The 22088-nt window shown below is 37.9% G+C and overlaps 2 protein-coding genes across 5 annotated transcripts in view; one reads left to right on the top strand and one right to left on the bottom strand.

Annotated features, from left to right (window-relative positions):
* The window catches only part of FRMD5 (FERM domain containing 5), a 296365-nt gene extending 291368 nt beyond the window's left edge, over nt 1-4997 (top strand). Inside the window, exons 14-15 of one of the 2 annotated variants that reach the window (XM_020285994.2) lie at nt 24-367; nt 1253-4997. In XM_020285994.2, the coding sequence (XP_020141583.1) occupies nt 24-367; nt 1253-1327 (419 nt within the window). In that variant the 3' untranslated portion in view covers nt 1328-4997. Of the gene's footprint in view, nt 1-23; nt 952-1252 lie in introns of those variants that run through there. The other variant, XM_012766671.3, reaches the window with a different exon arrangement.
* Nucleotides 4998-7517: 2520 nt separating this feature from the next.
* The window catches only part of WDR76 (WD repeat domain 76), a 46770-nt gene continuing 32199 nt past the window's right edge, over nt 7518-22088 (bottom strand). For all 3 annotated transcript variants that reach the window (XM_012766665.3, XM_012766668.3, XM_076004305.1), the window contains 4 exons: nt 19777-19994; nt 19037-19189; nt 17155-17208; nt 7518-8089 (listed from right to left, as the gene is read on the bottom strand). In XM_012766665.3, coding sequence (XP_012622119.2) covers nt 7822-8089; nt 17155-17208; nt 19037-19189; nt 19777-19994 — 693 coding nt within the window. In that variant the 3' untranslated portion in view covers nt 7518-7821. The remainder of the gene's footprint in view (nt 8090-17154; nt 17209-19036; nt 19190-19776; nt 19995-22088) is intronic.

Below are 22088 nucleotides of genomic sequence, written 5' to 3'. Positions count from 1 at the left end.
TTATGTCCCTTTTGCTCTTCCAGGCCTCGAGTCTCTACGGGACAGTGCCCATTCCACCCCGGTACGTTCCTCTTCCCACGGGGACACCTTCCTGCCTCATGTGAGGAGCAGTCGGGCAGACAGCAATGAGCGAGTAGCTGTGATTGCGGATGAGGCCTACAGCCCTGCGGACAGCATGCTGCCCACCCCCGTGGCCGAGCACAGCCTGGAGCTGATGCTACTTTCCCGGCAGATCAACGGAGCCACCTGCAGCATCGAGGAGGAGAAGGAGTCTGACGCCAGCACCCCAAATGCTGCAGAAGTGGAGGCCCTTGGGGGAGAGCTGAGGGCCCTGTGTCAGGGGCACGGCAGGCCAGAGGAGGAACAGGTGAATAAGTTTGTTTTAAGTGTCCTCCGTTTGCTCCTTGTGACCATGGGACTCCTCTTTGTTTTGCTCCTTCTCCTGATCATCCTTACCGAGTCTGACCTTGACATTGCCTTTTTCCGAGATATCCGCCAGACCCCCGAGTTTGAACAATTCCACTATCAATACTTTTGTCCCCTCAGGCGATGGTTTGCCTGCAAAATCCGCTCAGTGGTGAGCCTGCTCATTGACACCTGAGAAGGCATGACTCCTCCCAATAACTAGCCAGGTGGACCAAGGAGCCCGGCTACCCATTCCCAGCAATGGGACCCATCGCGGAACCATCGGCACATATACCAAGTCCTCCTCTCATGACAAAAATTACACTGCAGCCTAGGAGGGTTGTTTCCCAGAAGAAGAAAGGGATAGGCTCATGCCCTGTCTAAACAAACTGGGAAAACTCATTTTCTTCAGAGGTTCTTTCAAGAAAGGCTCAGCGACTCTTGTTTCTCATCCTTCTGATTTGCAGGATAATTTTTGGTTTTGAATTTTGATTTTTCATAGATGTGTATTATTTTGAAAGTATCAAATAAAATAATTTATTTTACTATTACTGATTATTGTAGTAGTGTCACCTAGCTGATGGGACACTAGTTGAAGACTAGCAAGCCGCTGTCCTCTGTATTCTGCAGGAGCTTTCCTACTGGTGCTGCTGGCTTCCAGTAGAGTCATCACTGCAGCCTCGGCGGGGCAGGCCAGGGGTCTGGACAATGGGGACTGTTTAGGTTTTCTTGCCAGACAGACTTTTAAAAAAGTAAACATCCATGTAGAATGATTAAATGGAAAGTTGCTTCTTATGATGGTCTGAGTTGGATTTTCTTTTCCTTTTGTTTTTTCAAATCTGAGCAGAGTGGGCATCTGAAGGGACCACCGCTACAGCAGCAGCAGCAGCAGGGGTGGGGTAAGTCTGTCCCCTTAGACTAGAGCCTAGTGGGCATCACCTTAGTTTTGTATAATGAACTTAGACTTCTGTGATTTTTTTCCTGAAGAACCTCAAGACTTTTTATAGTGCTCCAGGGACGTTAAGTGAATTCAGTGGTGCCAGAGAGACAGTATTGTCAGAAGTGTTGGACAAAGTATAGCTAACAGAAACCAGAGCTAAGTTACCTGAGAGACTGTTGAGATTCAGAGAGCAGTGCTTATTTTGTACACAACCTCCCCCCAGACTATTTCAATTTATATTTTAACAACAAAATGTTATTTTCTTATCAATTCATATTTTATTTTTTACTTTACGGATTAAGAAAATAGAACCTGATGAACTAAACGATGCAAGAAAGAAACTGATCCTGAGAACGAAAAGCTTCAGAAAATAGAATTCCAAGATCAACAAAGCAGCCTTAGAAGGGACCAGGAAAAGAATCTCTTTAAATAGGATTTCTAAGAGATGCCTACAAAAGACAGAAGGTGAATGTGGCAGAGACCAACACTTAGATGTAGAAATGCTGCCCCCTAAGGTCATCCTCTGCATCAGGAAAATAAGTTCTAGAAAAGCATCTGCCATCCTTGCTGAGGGAAGCCCTGGAAGCACGCAGAAGCACAGGCACATGAAGGGTGAGTGTGCTCCTGGGCCTGAGCTCTTCAACTTTTAAAACCAATGACACACAAGATCTTGTTTTCATCTCAGGGAGAGATTTCTAAGTCATCTGGGGCCTGAAGGTTTATTTAAGGATGATCAATGGACATATTCCTGGAACCTACACAATAGTGAAGCAGCTGCTGACACCCTGTGACACCCTATGATGTTGGACAGCCCATAAGCAGAACAGAATAAGTCATTTGTAGATTTGATCTCCCCTATTTCATCTCCCGAGATGGTAGAGCCATGTCCATGTTTGGAATATAACAGCTGTGAAATAATTGGGTGTTTTGTTTGGAGGGGAGGGGTTGCAAATTTTAAAGAAGGACACCCTGTCATCTAGACCAGAGGTTGGCAAACTCCTGTAAAGTGCCAAACAGTAAATAATTTGGTTTTGTGGGCCATATTCAGTCACAACTACTCAACTCTGCCATCATAGCACAAAAACAGCCAGATAATACATAAATGAAGTAGCATGGCTGTGTTCCAATAATACTTTGTAAAAATAGACAGTGAGCTGAATTTGGCCCACAGGCCATAAATACGCCAACCCTGATCTAGATAATAAAACTGATCCTTACCAGTATGTTAGCAGAAGAGAGTCAGCTGTGCTCCCATCCTAACGTGTGTCAAAGATCTGGGACCATTTCCCAGAGGAGGCACTGGGATTGCTTGCTTAAAGGGTGCTCGAATAACCAACCAGCAAAGAGATGTCTGATGCCAAGATGAACAAGATCAAACACTGGAATGCTAAAACGCAGCTGGAATCTAAGAATGGAAGAGGGCCTCTCTGACCATTTCCAAACCAGCAAGAATTTGGGCAGAATTACAAATATCTATTTACCAAGTGACAAAACAAACTGAAGGATATCCTAGTAAAGATTAGTGATCACTTGAAACCAACTAGCCACTGCCACTTGTCATCTATATAGCAAAGGCTTTATTTAGCACAGGACTAAAATGAAAAGTAGACCCACTAAAATGAAAAGTAGGCTGTCAGGAGACAGGGGGCTGGTATTAACCTGGATATTTACTGTCTTATGCAACATAGCAGATTACCTTTTAGTGTAGTGCTCCTACCTCAGTCTGTAGAATAATGGTGTTTCTATGCAGTGAGTGATAGCCTCGACTCTGACCTTTCATATTCACATTAAAGACAAATGCAGTATTCCATTTCTGGTATGTTACTTGTGTCTAGAGTTCTAACAGTACAATAGTCCATACCATTTCCAACAGCTGAATTTTGCTCTCTGAACAGAAACTTTCGGGTTGTTTTTTTCCAGGGCTTGTCCCAGAGAATATGGATAGGAAAGTTTCCTTCCATCTGGCTTTTCAAATAGTGCTTGAATAACAAACCTCCTTTGTTGGTGACTGGTCTTTTTAGCATCTCCCCATCATTAAAATTTGTTCAAGTTTTTAACCTGGTTTTACTGTGTTCTACTATGTCTCTCATTTTCTCTCAAAATTAGTTTTAGTTCATTGTAGAAAAACCAATGGTTTCCATAGCTTCATCTACCAGAGGAAATAAAATTCTTACTAAAGAATAGTTGTGCTGCATCTTTTAAGCAGTAGAGGGTAAACTACCTGCAAATGTGAATTTCTTAGTTTCATTTAAAAATATATAGTTGTTAACCTTTCGTGTGCCAAAAACTCTAAGTTACATTTTCCTTCAAAGCAATGTACTCTTTTCTACATATGCAGTATGTAGTTAGCATAAAATCATTGGTGCCATGAAGATTATTTTTAAACTTAAATAAATATTTAAATATCATGGAAGAGTGGGCTCTTTCTTTTTTAACTTATAATCTGTCTCACTTTTTTCCCCTTAAAGTTACCAAGACACAGATAAAAGGATACCAGTGGGATTCACATAGCTGACTGCTGTTCATAACTGGGATCATATAATGATCATTTTTGGTCATAGACTTCCTAGACTCTAAAATAGAAAAGAAAATGATCATTTTGCTTATATCCATTTATTATCCTTGTCCCTCCCCCCAAAATAAATACTACTAGAAACTGAAAAGCTATAAATGTGAAATAATTATAGAGATGAATTGGACCTCATTTTTCTGAGGAAAACCAAGAAGTTTAAGTGATTTTCGCAAGATTACATAGTATTAGAGCCCAAACTATAACCTAGGTAGCCCAGCTTCTAGTCCAGTGTTCTTACTAAAGCTTGAAGTGAAAGATCAGAAAACAGTTCCTATGAAAGAAACAGAATGGTACCACCACCACAGTAATAAACAGCATATTTATAATTTACAAAATATATCCCTATAACATCATCTCATCTGATTATATAACCATCACTCTGTGGCTACGGAATTGGTAACGGTCTGCCAAATTCCACGAGGATAAGAGATGACACTGGGGCCTGGCCCACTGTGCAACCTACTTACCTAGTCTTCCGGTTCTCAGTTCTGCCTGCCCTACGCTTCCCTATCCTGCTGCCAGATCATCTTCCTAAATACCAATCAGGTTATGTCACTTACTTCCAAATTCTCAGAGGTTCCCACTACTTAGGAAATGATATCTCCAGTGCCATTTCCCACTGGAGTGTTTTGGTTTTATGACAAAAGTCTTTGCTTGAAGTGATCTGAAGAGTAAAAAGCATAAGAACCACTGGACTTGGGTGGCTTCTCATGGCCCTACAGATAGATTCACAGCCACCTCCCTTCAACTGATACCTAAACGAGAACTGCCTACACATACACCCCTGGTAGGTCTGTAGCCCCCACTCCCTCTGCTTTGGGTTCTTCCAGCATCATCAAGCCTCTCTGCACCTGAACATACTTTTGGTTTTAGCTCATGAACAGGCTTCCTCTACAGACCCCTACAACTCGCTGATGGAGTAGAGTAAAACAGGCAGAGCACACTTTTAATACATTTCCTCTTGCACAACTTCCATTTTGGGAAAATGTACCATAAAATGTTTTATAGGCAAATGAGCCAGAACACGGTTTATGCTATCTTGGAACTAAAACTCGTTTCCAGCCATCAGTGATGTACTATAAACCGGGGGTTGGGGGGTGGGGAGGGTGGGAGAGGGTTGGGGAAGAATGTATTAAGTTGGAAGGGACAGCCTTACCAGCACAATGGTGCACACCTGTAATTCCAGCTACTCGGGAGGCTGAGGTGAGAGGATTGCTTGAGCCTGGGAGTTCAAGACCAGCCTAAGCAACATAGCAAGATCCTGTCTTAAAAAAAAAAAAGAAGAAGAAGAAGAAGGGACAGCCTAACAAACAGGAAATCTAAGTTTTTAGAATGTGAAGTTAGAGGGTGTATATTTCTTCCTCTCAGTTTGATAGAGAAGGCATATGTGTCTTTCCCCAACCCTATTCCACATACTATTTGTTGGCTGAAAGGATTTAAATATTTGTATCCACAGCCCTAAGGCTCCCTGCTTTCCTGGAGAACTCCTTTTGTAAAATCTTCTCTGTGAAAAGGAAACTGAAAGTCCAGAATATTAAAATAAGACTTAGGCAACTCAGATTCTATTACTTTCTAATAATTTGCAGTCTGGCCTGGTCCAACCAAGTCTGTGTCCACTCAAAATGAGAATTGTCTGCTCCTTCCTTAAAGTCACATAATCAAAGGCTGGCCATGTCAAAAAAATAACTCAAGTGGAATTCAGCGCTTATATGCTTAAAAGATATCATAAAGGCCAAACTTACAGAAAACGTTTATCCTGAAGGGAGCAATCATAATAAATACATAATTATAGAAGCTACACAGCTGTAAGCGAGTCTCTGTTAGAAGTACATTTCACTACAGATTACAGTGTAAGAATGTCCCAAGGGAGATAATTTTCCTTTATGTGCTTTCTAGATTTAAACAATTACTCCATTATAAAGCTTATCATCAAGAAACAAGTCTCTACTCATTCATTCTCCTTAACTTCCTGCATTGCCTAAAGAAGATATAACCCTATTAAGTAAAATTGGATATAAACAGCACAGTTTATGAAGCTACAATGGCAAAAGAAACCACAAAAGTGAGAAACATCAAGAATTTGCTAACATTTATTGCAGAGGCCAGGCAACTACCACTAAGTATTCAAAGCCTAAATAATGGTACTAATTTGATTAAGAGTAGTTTCCAGCATCTTAAAAAGAACAATTCCCACCTACACACTTATAATTTTGACTCAAATTGTACAAAAGCAATTCATGTAGCCAAATCATTTGTACCCCTGTAATATTTTGAAAAAAAAAAAAAAAAAATTCCCATAGACCCACTCAAGAACCTGTGAAGTTAATCGGTATAAAAAAGGGAAAGGGAGCCTAAAGCCTTCCTTCACAATGTTTCATGAATAGTTTAAATATAACTCAACCTCACTTAGCTTTTTCCCTTTCTTAATGTTTTCATCTGACTTATCAATTCCTCTACTCATATCACGTTGAACATAGAGAACTCCTAGTCTTTATAAACACCTTCAACCTATTAATAAACTAAACCTCAAAACACTTAAATTTTAATTATAAAGAAGGAAAGTATTTGGAAAACAAATTTTCTTCAAGGAAATTACATCACTTTATTTCTGTGATATATAATTATAAGAAAGTATTTAATAATATTTCCTCTTAGAATTCAAACATATCGCCAAAGCTCTTTACAAGTCTTTCAGGAGTAGTTTGGCAATGAAGAACAATCAAAAAAGTTGGATAGATGTCACACAGTAATATCAGTCACTGATTGAGCGGCTCCCTTTCCTAACAACAGACACGATGACATTACCATAACTTCTAAAAACATTTTTATACAGAAATACCCAAAGTGGTATTTCATAACATTTCTCCAAAGTATGAGTTGGAATGAAGGTATTCACTTAACAGGCTATTATTGACTCTCCTATGGAGAATTTAAAGGCAGGGACAGATACGGGTGTCTGGGACATTCTAAGGCGGTAGCTTTCACTTCTTTAGCCATGACCCACAGTGCAATACTAATGCAAAAATACATTTTACATCAGAGTATACATAAATATATATACCTACAAATATATGTGTATATGTAAGTTTTATAAAATAATACTTATTGTGTTTTCTGTTCTTTACTAATTCTTTCCTTTTCATTTTTTTAAACACTGGTCATTAAACTGATTTCATGTGAAGAGCTACAACCCCTAGTCTGAAAAACACTGGTCTGAGGACAATCTTACACTGGAATATCCCTATATAGGAATCAGGGTAGATCCAAACCCTGTGCCTAGGAGTCCTGGGATTCCTGGAGGTGTTTCAGGAACCAGGTAGAAGAGGGGGAAAGGAAAGGCTCAGCACACTCAGACGCAGGCCCTGCCCCAGGTAAACCAAAGCTTCTCAGCAGTTATCTTGGGATTTCACATAAGATTTACCTTAGAGGCAAGAGGCAAAAAGGTAAAAAAAAAAAATTAAAAGGTTCAAAAATCACTGAGTTAGATGATCTTTCAAGGATCCCTTCCAGTGTGTGAGTCTAGAAATAAATATTCATTCCAAACTACAAAATCAACCACAAATCCATATGTTACTATAGAACCAAAAACATATCATTAGACCACAAAATCTTTTAATACTGATCATTCAAAACTTTATAATTTATAATGTTAGAATTTCTCAACATACTGTCTGATTGAAAGTGAAGGCTCTTCAGCCTTCCCTCAAATTCCCTCCCCATCCTATAGAAACATCCTCCAAGTCTTCTCTCTTACTAAAAGGACATTCTACTCATAGTTATTAATAAAGCAATTTTGTATTTGCTAAATATAGCATATTACTAAGTAAACACACTAAGGCACATGAATCACTAGGTCCCTTAGACAGTGATCAACTTGAACAAATTGGGTTCCTAAACCAAAAATTCAGCAGTTTTTTTCACTCATAAAAACATGTATCTTCCCGCTGGAATTACCTCCAGCCATAATATACCGAGTCGGGTGCACAGTATTGATGGAACACACAGAAGCAAGGCATTCTCCACCAAGAAAAGAATGCACCCTCTTTCCTGTCTCATGGAAGATTTCTACCCGTCGTGGATAGGCCATGCTGCCAATCATGAAACAGTCTTCTTGTTTAGGATCCCACACAGCTTGGAACCTGGTCAGCCATCGCCCAGTGATAGTGTTGTGCCTAGTGGGGGGGAAAAAAACAGTTTTTTTTTAAAGCAAGTGTTATATAACTCAAGGTAGCATTGGGCAGAGAATAAAGATGGCAGTGCTCTTAAATGCTAGTTTTCTCTGCCAAGTTTCTTCTCATTAAGTTACTGATTTACCACCAACCTTCTTTCATCCTCCCTAAAAGACTGAAATTCTAGACACAAATGTCGTCTTCCTCATCTGTGAATCTCCAGTACTGAGCACAATGATTTGTACTTAGTGGATGGTCAATGAAATAGTACCTTTTTTTGCTCACTATCCTAGACCAATGGACAACAAGGGGAATTTTCTGTGCGAAATCTCCATTTTGTAAAAGCATATCTTAACAAAAGAAGCCCTAGAAATAAGAAATCTACAATCTAGGCTATTTCTTGCCATTTTAACAGGATCTGCTATTTCCCTTCGTTGTATTCCTCCTCTGATAACTGAACCTGAAACCATTTTATATTCCATACAACTTTAAAATTAAATTTTAAATTTAATTAAATTTAATTTACAGCTCAAAGGAAATTAGAAAACATTTGGAGACAAATGAAAACAAAAATACAACATACCAAAATTTACAGGACACAGAGAAAGCAATACTAAGAGGGAAATTTAGAGCAGTAAAAGCTTACATTAAAAAAGATCTCAGGCCGGGCGCTGTGGCTCACGCCTGTAATCCTAGCTCTTGGGAGGCCGAGGCGGGCGGATTGCTCAAGGTCAGGAGTTCAAAACCAGCCTGAGCAAGAGCGAGACCCCGTCTCTACTATAAATAGAAAGAAATTAATTGGCCAACTGATATATATATAAAAAATTAGCCGGGCATGGTGGCGCATGCCTGTAGTCCCAGCTACTCGGGAGGCTGAGGCAGGAGGATTGCTTGAGCCCAGGAGTTGGAGGTTGCTGTGAGCTAGGCTGACGCCACGGCACTCACTCTAGCCTGTGCAACAAAGTGAGACTCTGTCTCAAAAAAAAAAAAAAAAAAAAAAGATCTCAAATCAACAACCTAATTCAAAGAAACCAGAAAAAGAACAACAACAAATAAAACCCCTGAAAGTTATTAGAAAGAAAAAAGAAAATAAAGATTAGCACAGAAATAAATAAAAGAACAGAAGGCTGGGTGTGGTGGCTCACACCTGTAATTCTAGCACTCTGGGAGGCCAAGGCAGGCGGATCCCTCCAGGTCAGGAGTTCGAAATCAGCCTAAGCAAGAGCGAGACCCCGTCTCTACTATAAATAGAAAGAAATTAATTGGCCAACTAATATATATAGAAAAAATATCTGGGCATGGTGGTGCATGCCTGTAATCCCAGCTACTCAGGAGACTGAGGCAGAAGGATTGCTTGAGCCCAGGAGTTTGAGATTGCTGTGAGCTAGGCTGACGCCATGGCACTCACTCTAGCCTGGGCAACAAAGCGAGACTCTGTCTCAAAAAAAAAAAAAAAAAAAGAAGAGTTGGTAATCTTGAAAAGATTGACATAATTGACAAACCCTTAGCTAAATTAAGAACAAAAGAGAAAACTCAAATAACTAATATCAAAGGGAAAAGGGAACATTACAACTGATGCACAGAAATAGAAAGGATTATAAGAGAATACTTTGAACAATTATATACCAACAAATTGAATAACCTAGAAGAAATGGATAAGTTCTATGGTTAGAAACATATAACCTACCAAGACTGAACCATGAAGAAATAAAAAAAATCTAAACAGACTTAAAATTAGTAAGGAGGCTGGACATAGTGGCTCATGCTTATAATCCCAGCACTTTGGAACACCAAGGCAGAAGGATCTCTTGAGCTCAGGAGTTCACCTCCAGCCTAGGCATTACAGTGAGACCAAAAAAAAAAAGCTGGGTATAGTGACATGTGCCTATAGTCCTAGCTACTCGGGAGCTGAGGTAAGATGATCACTTGAGCCGAGCAGTTTGAAGCTGCAGTGAGCACTGATCGTGCCATTGCACTGCAGCATGGGCAACAGAGCAAGACCCTGTCTCTAAAACAAACAAACAAAAAAAGTGGTAAGGAGATTGAAGCAGCAATCAAAAACTTACCAACAAAGAAATACCCAGGACCTGATTGCTTCACTAGAGAATTCTACTAAATAAAAGAACAAACACCAATGCTCCTCAAAGTCTTCCAAAGAACTGGAGGGAATACCTCCAAGCTCATTCTATGAGGCCAGCATTACCCTGATACCAAAGCCAGACAAAGATATAACAAGAAAACTACAGACCAATATCCCTGATTAATACTGATGCAAAAATCCTCTACAAAATACTAGCATCCCAAATTCAACAGCACATTAAAAGGATTATATACTATAACCAGAAAGATATAAGGATAGTTCAACATAACAAAAATCAACGTAAGACACCATGCTAACAGAACGAAGGACAAAAAGCACATGATCATCTCAATTGATGGAGAAAAAGCATTTGACAAAATTCAGCACCTTTTCATGATAAAAAAACACTCAACAAACTAGGAATAGAAGGAAACTACCTCAATGTAAGAAAATTATGGGCCAGTGATGAACACAAAGGCAGAAATCCTCAACAAAATACTAGCAAACCAAATCCAACAACACATTAAAAAGATTATTCATAGCTCTTGGGAGGCCGAGGCGGGCGGATTGCTCAAGGTCAGGAGTTCAAAACCAGCCTGAGCAAGAGCGAGACCCCGTCTCTACTATAAATAGAAAGAAATTAATTGGCCAACTGATATATATAAAAAATTAGCCGGGCATGGTGGCGCATGCCTGTAGTCCCAGCTACTCGGGAGGCTGAGGCAGGAGGATCGCTTGAGCCCAGGAGTTTGAGGTTGCTGTGAGCTAGGCTGACGCCACGGCACTCACTCTAGCCTGGACAACAAAGTGAGACTCTGTCTCAAAAAAAAAAAAAAAAAAAAAAAAAAAGATTATTCATTATGATCAAGTGGAATTCATCCCAGAGATGCAAGGATGGTTCAACATATGCAAATTAATAAATGTGATACATCATATCAACATAATGATTGTTTTAATTAATGCCAAAAAGCATTTGATAAAATTCAACATCTCTTCATGATAAAAACTCTCCAAAAACTGGGTATAGAACATACTTCAACACAATAAAAGCCATGTATGGCAAACTTATAGATAGTATCATACTGAATGGGGAAAAACTGAAAGGCTTTCTTCTAAGATCTGGAACAAGACAAGGATGCCCACTTTCACCACTGTTATTCAACATAATACTGTAAGTCCTAGCTTGGTCAATTAGACAAGAGAAAGAAATAAAGGGCACCCAAATTGGAAAGGAAGAAGTAAAATTATCTGTTTGCAAATGACATGATCTTATATGTAGAAAATCCTTAAGATTCACATATAACCAAAAAAACTGTTAAAACTAATAAATTATTTCAGCAAAACTGCAGGACACAAAATCAACACACAAAAATCATTTGTGTTTCTATACACTAACAGTAACCAATCCAAAAAGGAAATTAAGCAAACCGTCCCACTTAAAATAGCATCAAAAAGAATAAAATACTTAGGAATAAACTTAACCAAGGAGATGAAAGACCTTCACACAGAAAACTACAAAACACTGCTAAAAGAAATCAAAGATATAAATAAATGTAAAGATATCCCATGTTTATGGATTAGAAGACTTAATATTGTTAAAATGTCCTTACCACCCAAAGTAATCTACAGATTCAATACAGTCCTCATCAAAACCCCAAAGGCATGTATTACAGATTTAAAAAAATAAAAAAACACTCTAGAATTCTTATGGAAGCTTAAGGGACCCTGAATAGCCAAAACAATCTTGAAAAAGATGAACAAAGTTAGAGACCTCACACTTCCTGATTTCCAAAGGTAATACAAAGCAACAGTATTCAAGACAGTGTAGTACTGGTATAAAGACAGACATATACAGTAAACCACTGGAACAGAATAGTGAGCCCAGATCCAGCAATCCTACTTCTAGGTATTTATCCAAAAGATCTTAAATTGGTTTGTTGAAGAGATATCTGTACTCCCAAGTTCAATGCAGCACAATTCACAGTAGCCACTTTGGGAAAGCAACCTAAGTGTCCATCAACAGATAAATAAAGAAAATGTTTCACACACAGTGAAAACCTATTCAAATCTGGGCAACATAGCAAGACTCTGTCTCTACAAAAAACAGCCAGGTATGGTGGTATGTACCTACAGTCCTAGCCACTTGGGAGGCTGAGGCAGAAGAATCACTTGAACCCAGAAGCTTGAGGTTACAGTGTCTCAAAAGGAGAAATGTGTGAAGTTTTTGAGATCTATTACACAGCATTCGTGTACTATTACAGTTAATAATAGAGTCTTGTACAGTTCACAATTGCTAACAGTAAATTTCAGAGTTTTCGCAAAAAATTGTTAAGTACTTGAGGTCATGGATGTTAACTAGCTTGATTTAATTATTCCACATTGTATTCATAAAACATAACATCATTTTGTACCTCAGAAATATATATAATTATAAATTTTCCATTTATAATAAAAACTAAAAAACTAAACAGAGTAGACAGCCCAGAAATATAAACCAGCCTGTATGTGATCAAATGATCTTCAATAATAGTGCTAAGACCACACAATGGGGAATGGAACACTCTCTTCAACAAATGTAAGACCTAAAACTATAAAAGTCCTTTTCATTCTATAGATTGTTTCTTTTGATATGCAGATATTTTTGAGATTGATGTAATTCCATTAGTCTACTTTTATTTTTTCTGGCCTGTGCTTTTGGTGTCATATCTAAGAAAGCACTGCCAAATTTAATGTCCTGAAGCTTTTCCCCCATGTTTTCTCTTAGTAATTTAATAGTTTTAGGTCTTTAATCCATTTTTATTTAATTTTTGTATATAATGTAAGGTCCAACTTCATCCTTTTGCATGTGGATATCCAGTTTTTCCAACATCATTTGTTGAAGAGACTGCTTTTTCTCCATTATGTGGTCTTGGCACCATTATTAAAGATCATTTGACCATAAACAGGATACGGGTTCCTCAAAACATTAAAAACAGAATTACCACATGATCCAACAATTCCCCCTCTAGATACATATCCAGAAAAATTCAAAGCAGGATCTTCAAGAGATATTTGCACATCCATGTTAACTTGCAGCATTATTCACAATAGTCAAGAGGTAAAAACAATCCAAATGTCCATTGACAGATAAATGGATAAAGAAAATGTGGTATATATACATGCAATGAAATATCATACAGCCTTTAAAAGGAGATCCTGCCACAGGCTACAACCTGGATGAATGTTGAAGATGTTATGCTAAGTACAATAAGCTAGTAATAAAAAGGACAAATTATATGATTCCACTCACATGAGATATCTAAAGTAGTCAAAATCAGTTGGCCACAGTGGGTCATACCTGCAATCCCAGCACTTTGGGAGGCTGAGGTGGGTGGATTGCTTGAGGCCAGGAATACAAGACCAGCCTGGGAAACATAGTGAGACCCCATCGCTACAAAAACTAAAAAAATTAGCCAGGCATGGAGGTATAGGCTTGTAGTCTCAGCTACTTAGAAGCCGGAGGATCACTTGAGCACAGGAGTTCCAGGCTGCAGTGAGCTATGATTAGACCACTGTGCTCCAGCCTATGTTACAGAGTGAGATTCTGTTTCTAAAAAAGTAAATAGTAAAATCATAGAAACAGGTACAGATTAAATATCCCTAATCAAAAAATCCAAAATCTGAAATGCTCCGAAATCTGAAACTTTTTGAACAATATAATGCTCAACGGGAATGCTCATTGGAGCGTTTTAGATTTGGGGGTTAAGGATGGTCAACCAATAAGCATAATGCAAATATTCCAAAATCTGAAAAAGTCCAAAATCCAAAACACTCTGGTCTCAAGCATTTTGGATAAGGGACACAACCTATAGTAGAAAGGTTGTTGTCAAGGGCTGAGAGAAGGAGAGAGGAGAAATTAGTGTTTATGGGTATAGAGTTTCAGTTTTACAAGATCAAAAAGTTCTGGAGATTTGTTGTATAACAATGTGAATACTTATCACTACTGAACTGTACTCTTAAAATGGGTAAGAGGGTAAATTTAAAATAAAAACTAAAAAATAAAATGTGGGGCCTTTTATATCTCTCAAAAGCAAAAAGAAAACACCGCCTCTTTAGTCTCTACACCTTAATACCTTCTTACTGTCCAAAGAATAATTTCTTAAAAAATACACATTAGAAATTGATAAACGAGCTAGTATTACTCTCATCCCAAAGCCAGACAAAAACACTACAAGAAAAAAAAAATCACAGGCCAATATCCCTGGATGCACACAGATGCTAAAATCCTCAACAAAATACAAGTAAACCAAATTCAACACATATTAAAAGGATCATTCACTATGATCAAGTGAGATTTATCCCAGGCATGCAAGGATGGTTCAATATTTGCAAATCTATAAATGTGATACATCACATTAGCAGAATGAAGGACAAAAACCATATTATCATCTCAACAGATGCAGAAAAGGCACTTGACAAAATTCAACATCCTTTCATGATTACAAATAAAAAAGAAGCCCTCTCAAAAATTAGGAATAGAAGGAAACTATGTAAACATAATAAAGGCCATATATGAAAAGCTCACAGTTAACATCATACTGAATGGTGAAAAGTTTTTCCTCTACGATCAGAAACAAGATAAGGATTCAAACCAGCAATGGTATGTTAAAAAATAAAAAGAAACAAGGATGCGCACTCTTGCCACTTCTTTTCAACATACTACTGTAAGTCCTAGTCAGAGAGCAATTAGACAAGAGAAACATATAAGAGACATTCAAATTAGAAAGGAAGAAATTAATATGTCCACTTGCAGACAACATGATCTTATATATAGAAAACCCTAAAGACACCACCAAAAATCTGTTAGAACTAATAAATAAATTGAGTAAACTGGCAGCATACAAAATCAACTTACAAAAATCAGCAGCATATCCTGCAGATGGGTCCCAATAAAGAAAAAAAAAAAAATTAAAAATAAAAAAAATAAAAATCAGCAGCATATCTATACACAAACTACCCAAAAAGAAAATCAAGAAAACAAACCCATTTATAATAGCTACAAAAAAAATAAAATACTTAGAAATAAATTTAACCAAGGAGGTAAAAGACCTGTACTTTGAAAACTGTAAAACATTGATAAAAGAATTGAAGAAGACACAAATAAATGCAAATATATCCTATGTTCATCAATTGGAAGATTTAATGTTGTTAAAATGTCCATACTACTAAAGTGATCTACAGATTCAATGCAATCTCTATCAAAATGCCAATGACATTTTTCACAGAAATAGAAAAAACAATACTAAAATTGTGTGTAACCACAAAAGACCCCAAATAGTCAAAGCAATCTTGAGCAAAAAGAACAACGCCAGAGACATCACACTACCTGACTTCAATTCAAAGCCATAGTAACCAAAACAGAGTGATAATGGTATAAAAACAGATACACAGACCAATGGAACAGAATATAGAGCCCAGAAATAAAGCCATGCATTTAGGGTCAATTGATTTTTGACAGAGGTGCCAAGAACATGCAATGGGGAAAGGACAGTCTCTTTAATAAACGGTGTTGGGAAAACTTAATATCCTCATGAAGAACAAAATTAGAACCTATCTCACACCATATACAAAAATTAATTCAAAATAGATTAGAGGCCGAGTGCCACGTCTCACACCTGTAATTCTAGCACTTTGGGAGGCTGAGGCAGGAGGATTGTTTGAGCTCAGGAGTTCGAGACCAGCTTGAGCAAGAGTAAGACCCTGTCTCTACTAAAAATGGAAAGACATTAGCTGAACAACTAAAAATATATAGAAAAAATTAGCTGGGCATGGTGGCGCATGCCTGTAGTTCCAACTACTAGGGAGGCTGAGGCAGAAGGATCACTTGTGCCAAGGAGTTTGAGGTTGCTGTGAGCTAGGCTGATGCCATGGCACTCTAGCCTGGGCAACAGAGTGAGACTCTGTCTCAAAAAAAAAAAAAAAAGAAACTGATAAACTAGAACAAATAAACTTTGAAAAAGGAAATGTAGAGGAAAAAACTTCTGAGAAAAGAAATAAACATATTCACGTATAGCCTCTACAGACTATAAAACTCATGAAGCAACAATCAATATCACACACCCTGTCCCCAACTTCATAAATACTGATAAAGTGGGATATCTAGGAGAAGGCATTGAGTAAAATTTGATGTAAAATACACACACACAGCCAGGCGCGGTGGCTCACGCCTGTAATCCTAGCACTCTGGGAGGCCGAGGCGGGCGAATTGCTCGAGGTCAGGAGTTCGAAACCAGCCTCAGCAAGAGCGAGACCCTGTCTCTACTACAAATAGAAATAAATTAATTGGCCAACTAATATATATATATATATATATATATATATATATATATATATATATAATTAGCCAGGCATGGTGGTGCATGCCTGTAGTCCCAGCTACTTGGGAGGCTGAGGCAGGAGGATCGCCTGAGCCCAGGAGTTTGAGGTTGCTATGAGCTAGGCTAATGCCACAGCACTCACTCTAGCCTTGGCAACAAAGCAAGACTCTGTCTCAAAAAAAAAAAAAAAAAATACACACACACAAATTCAAAGTAATTGATGAGGGAGGATAATCAAAGAAATAAAGTGGGAAGGTGGGAAAGCCCTCCTAGTTCAGAATAAACAGGCACAAATAAATACAGCATAGCCTCATCAGCAACTGAGTAGTCTTCTTTAGTAAGGTAACATGAATAATTCTGATCAGAATAAAGTCATTAATCTTAACCAACAATAACCTCTCACCTGCAGAGAATAGCTACTGACTAAAAGAGATTGAACCTCTTTATAGACACAGGGAACCTAGAAGCAAGAACCCTGCTGGATAGGAACTAGCAAACTGGGACACTGATACAATGTAATACAAAAATGAGACCTATTAAATCCCTTTGACAATCAGATGTCTAATGTATGCACTCCAACAAATAGCTTACAGTATTCCAGAGTCTACATAATTCAGCAGATGAAAGCCTACCTGATGGTGGTGAGGAGAGGAATCTGAGAGGATATACAGCTGCTGTCAAAGATTCTGCAAAATAAAGATCAAGAATAGAGTTGACACACTCTTTTTACTATTTCTTAAAATTTTTCTGAAATAATATCATGGTACTTAATACGCTTCTCATTGGTTCATGGTATGAAATATATTGTTATTTTAAAATATGTAGGATCAGCCTCTAACAAACCTCAGCTAATACACTAAAAGTGACAAGGGATATTATAAAATTCAGTGCTTATAGTTTAGTGTAGAAATCATTTATTTAGGGCGACTTCTGGGGCCCCCTCTCTTGGGGCCCCAGGACCTCGTCCACCAAAAAAAATTAAAAAAATAAAAAAGAAAAAAAAAAAAAAAAAAAAAGAAATCATTTATTTAAACACTATTGCTCCAAACTTGAAATGTACATTCTAAAGTGATAATCTGGACTCTAAAAGTACATTCAGATTCACAATACGGGATATACATAATAGTCTGAAAATGCACAAATAATCTCCAAGTATATGCACATATCAAGAACAATTTCTCTATAAGACTCATCAGTTGAGAGCTTGACATGTTATGTCCAGGTGCTGACCAGACAAAGACCAACCAGCAACCAAGGAGTCCTTGTGGGGCAGCTGGAGAGGAATCCAGAAGCCTCCACTGAGTACACCAGCAGAAAGAAACTAACCACATCACCACCACCTCCCCTTCTCCTTGGGCCTACCAATTCCAGTGTGGTTTCTTGACATTAGAGCTCGTTGCCTAATTACATTACTACAAAACCAAACACTAATGGTTAATGTAATAAGAGTAAAACTTTGCAGTGTAAATGAACAGGAATGGGACAAATAGGTAGCACTTAGGACAAGGAAACTACATGGTTGGAAAGGGGACACTGGGATTCCATTTCCAGTGACTCACTCTCTTACTACATCACCTGGTAATGGTCACAGACTTTGTAGAAACTAACTGGGCACCGGCATGTACTGCAAGCCATGCTTTTCCCAATAGGTGAGTCCAAGCTGAAATTAGGTATCATTCTGGAGCATGGCCCACAGTATATACTCAGTAGATATTTGCTGAATGAATAAGAATAAATTCCAAAATCATTTAAGGTAAAAGTCTCATAAACTGAGAAGCACTTGCAATTTTAAGCAAAATCGGGGATTCTAAAAAGAACAAAATCATTTTCCTTTGTGGTTATACTAACATTCTCCACATTTTTCTCTACTAACATTATCTTCTGAGTTTTGTTCAAATGGTTCATATTGGTTCAAATTGTTCATATTTTGTTCATATTACATTGTTTTATATTTAATTTTAAAATTTAGCTATAACTTGGAGGTGGATATATTACATTTTTAAATCCATCTTTAGGAAGTAGCTACAGAAAGGTACCAAAGTTAAAACCCTAGGACTATAAAACTATATCCAATAGTTTGCATAGAAGCCCAAAGCCCAATTTTTGCTGTTTTCTGCCTGTTCATGGTCTGGGGCTCTGCAATTTCCATTCAGCATGTCACTTGTAGGGTAGACCCCACTGTCCCCAAAGGATGCTAAAATTATCTCCTTTCCAAGATACCCAACAGCCTGGTTTCTTGGATTCTTCAGTGCTGAAAAGGAAACCTGACCATCAACTCCACAGGGTAACTATAGACCTTCTTTGCCAGTCTCAAGGAAATTCCCAGGACCCAAAAACTGCTGAAAAGCCATTAAGTAGAGGTCATTGGTCTTTGGGAACCTAGATTCAGCCACAAAACAGTTAACACTAGCGATCAAATAGGGAACAGCAATAAACAACGCGTTTGGTTTACTGACAAAGTAGCTACAGACTATATAGATTCCTTAAAAACTTATTTCTGTCTTCCCAATTTACCTCAGCTTACAATCAGCACATGTGGTCACAACTCTGTTACCAGTGAGAGGTGAAAAATAGGCTGAAGCAATGCTCTTTGTATGTTCAGTCAAAGAAATCAAAGGCTGGCTTCCCCTGGCATTCAGGCGCCTTGCATCATAAATATGAATATCCCTGAAAGGCAAGGAATAATTATCAATGTTGCCCCTGTACATGTAATGACCCTCTAGAATAGGGCTGAATAAAAGTTATACACTTAAATACTTGCTACGTTGAAGAACACTTAAGACAGAATCTCTAATCCTCTGTATTAATTTAACAAACACTGGCATAGATAGAAAGTAAACTATTAGAAAAATCCCAGAACTACGTAAGATATATGTAACTTGTGTGTATAGAGAGACAAGTTTCTAGTTGGTTTTCTAATCATTCCAAGAAAAAAGTTAACACAGATCAACAAGTCATATATAATTTTTTTCCTCAAAATTTTAAATTTTCTTCTCATACTATAAGTAAATTCATATAATGCCAAGGAAAACAAAAATGTGTATTTCTTTCAGTATTTTCACTACTTATTAAATCCAAAAGAATTTCTCATTTTCAAAAAAAAAAAAATCACTCAAGAAAACCTCTACCAATAAAGAAAGGAAAATTATTTACCCTTTGGGTATCACAAAGGTCAAATATCTTTATCAATCCAACTAAATCAAGTATTCATGACATTAAAAGACATAAATCATAAAATTTTACAAAGAACATACCTCAATCCTGCAGTGATAAAATACTGTCTATGTACTGGGTGGACATGAATAGTTCTTATTTTTGTCAAAGAAGAATTGATAAGTTTCTCATAAGAAGTTCCCGGTGTCCGTCTATCTACCAGTGACATATTTCCATCCCAGTGTGCTACTATTAAAGTAGAGGCATCTTCTGCCAAGAAGTCAAAGGAAGAAAAGCTACTTCCTTCATTTCTACACACCTAAGAGTATAAATAACAATCAGCTTATATAACATTCTTCTTTTAAAGAAAGTCAATGCATAAATTCTTTAGTAAAAGTGTTACAAAACACTTTAACTAAATAACCTCATTTATCTTCCCATCATCCCCATAGGAAGCATAGGACAAAATGGAAACAAAATCAGGGTACTGAGGATATCTATTACCTCAAGCATTTATCATTCTGTGTGTTAGGAACATTTTAAGTCCTCTCTTCTAGCTATTTTGAAATATACAATCCATTGTTCTTAACTATAGTCACCCTACTCTCCTATCAAACGTTAGAACTTATTCTTTCCATCTACCTGTAAAAAAACATTTTTTTTTTGAGACAGAGTCTCATTCTGTTGCCCTGGCTAGAGTGCTGTGGAGTTAGCCTAGCTCACAGCAACCTCAAACTCCTGGGCTCAAGCAATCCTACTGCCTCAGCCTCCCAAGTAGCTGGGACTACAGGCATGCGCCACCATGCCCAGATATTTTTAATACAAATTTTTAGTTGGCCAATAAATTTCTTTCTATTTTTAGTAGAGACAGGGTCTTGCTCTTGCTCAGGCTGGTTTCAAACTCCTGACCTTGAGTGATCCTCCCGCCTCCCAGAGTGTCAGGATTACAGGAGTGAACCACCATGCCCGTCCTACCTGTAAAATTTTTATAAATAGAAACAAAGGCACTGATCAGCTATGAGGCTTCCCTACCATCAAATGGCCCATCTACCCATGTCAGGGCTACATCCCAAATCTCTTAAACCCAGTAAAACTGAGTTCCAGATCTACCTTGTGAAATTTACCAGAAAATGAATTGAATCCAAATTCTATACAATTGAAATTATATCCTAATATACAAGGTAACTATGTCAACCAGGTCTAAGATACATGGCTGAATGCTCATCTACTCTTGGTAGAAAAGTAAATAGATAAAACTTTTTTGATAGTTAATCAGGCTACATCTATCAAAATATTTAATACTTATACTCTTTGACCCAATAATTTCACTAAGAGATATATAATGATGGCTGCTACAAGAATGTTTATTACAATAGCAAAAAGAAGCAACCTAAATATCCACCAACAGACATCTGGTTAAATAAATAATGGTACATCTCTACTTTGAAATACCATGCAATGTTAAAAAGAATGAGGTAGTTTTACATTACTAACTGTCCAATATAGACTATTAATTGTAAAAAGCAAGTTGCAAAAGGCTATGTGTGTAGTATGAATCTATTAGTGTAAAGAAGGGAAGAAAAAAATCTTTATCTATAGTCTTGTAAGTATATGTGCTTTGTGGAAGCATACTCAAGATACACAATAATGGGGCCAGGCGTGGTGGCTCATGCCTGTAATCCTAGCACTCTGGGAGGCGGGAGGATCACTCAAGGTCAGGAGTTCGAAACCAGCCTGAGCAAGAGCAAGACCCCATCTCTACTAAAAATAGAAAGAAATTAATTGGCCAACTAAAAATATATAGAAAAAATTAGCTGGGCATGGTGGCACATGCCTGTAGTCCCAGCTACTTGGGAGGCTGAGGCAAGAGGATTGCTTGAGCCCAGGAGTTTTAGGTTGCTGTGAGCTAGGCTGATGCCACGGCACCCTAGCCCAGGCAACAGAATGAGACTCTGGCTAAAAAAAAAAAAAAAAAAAGATATATAGATATACAGCAATGGGCTGGGCAGGTGGCTCAGGCCTGTTATCCTAGCACACTGAGAGGCCAAGGTGGGAGGATTGTTTGAGCTCAAGAGTTCAAGACCAGCCTAAGCAAGAGTGAGACCCCAACGCCACTAAAAAAATAGAAAGAAATTAGCTGTACAACTAAAAAAAAAAAAAAAAAATATATATATATATATATATTAAAAAAAAATTAGCCAGGCATGGTGGCACATGCCTGTAGTCCCAGCTACTCGGGAGGCTGAAGCAGCAGGATCGCTTGAGCTCAGGAGTTTGAGGTTGCTGTGAGCTAGGCTGACACCACAGCACTAGCCAGGGCAACAGAATGAGACTCTGTCTCAAGAAAAAAAAAAGATATACAACAATGGTTACTTCTGGAGAATGGGGAAGGGCAAATTTACTTTTATACTCT

This window comes from Microcebus murinus, chromosome 6 (assembly GCF_040939455.1).
Source record: "Microcebus murinus isolate Inina chromosome 6, M.murinus_Inina_mat1.0, whole genome shotgun sequence".
Classification (NCBI taxonomy): domain Eukaryota; kingdom Metazoa; phylum Chordata; class Mammalia; order Primates; family Cheirogaleidae; genus Microcebus; species Microcebus murinus.
Note: the sequence above shows the minus strand (reverse complement) of the source record. Positions and strands in the feature narration are given on the sequence as shown.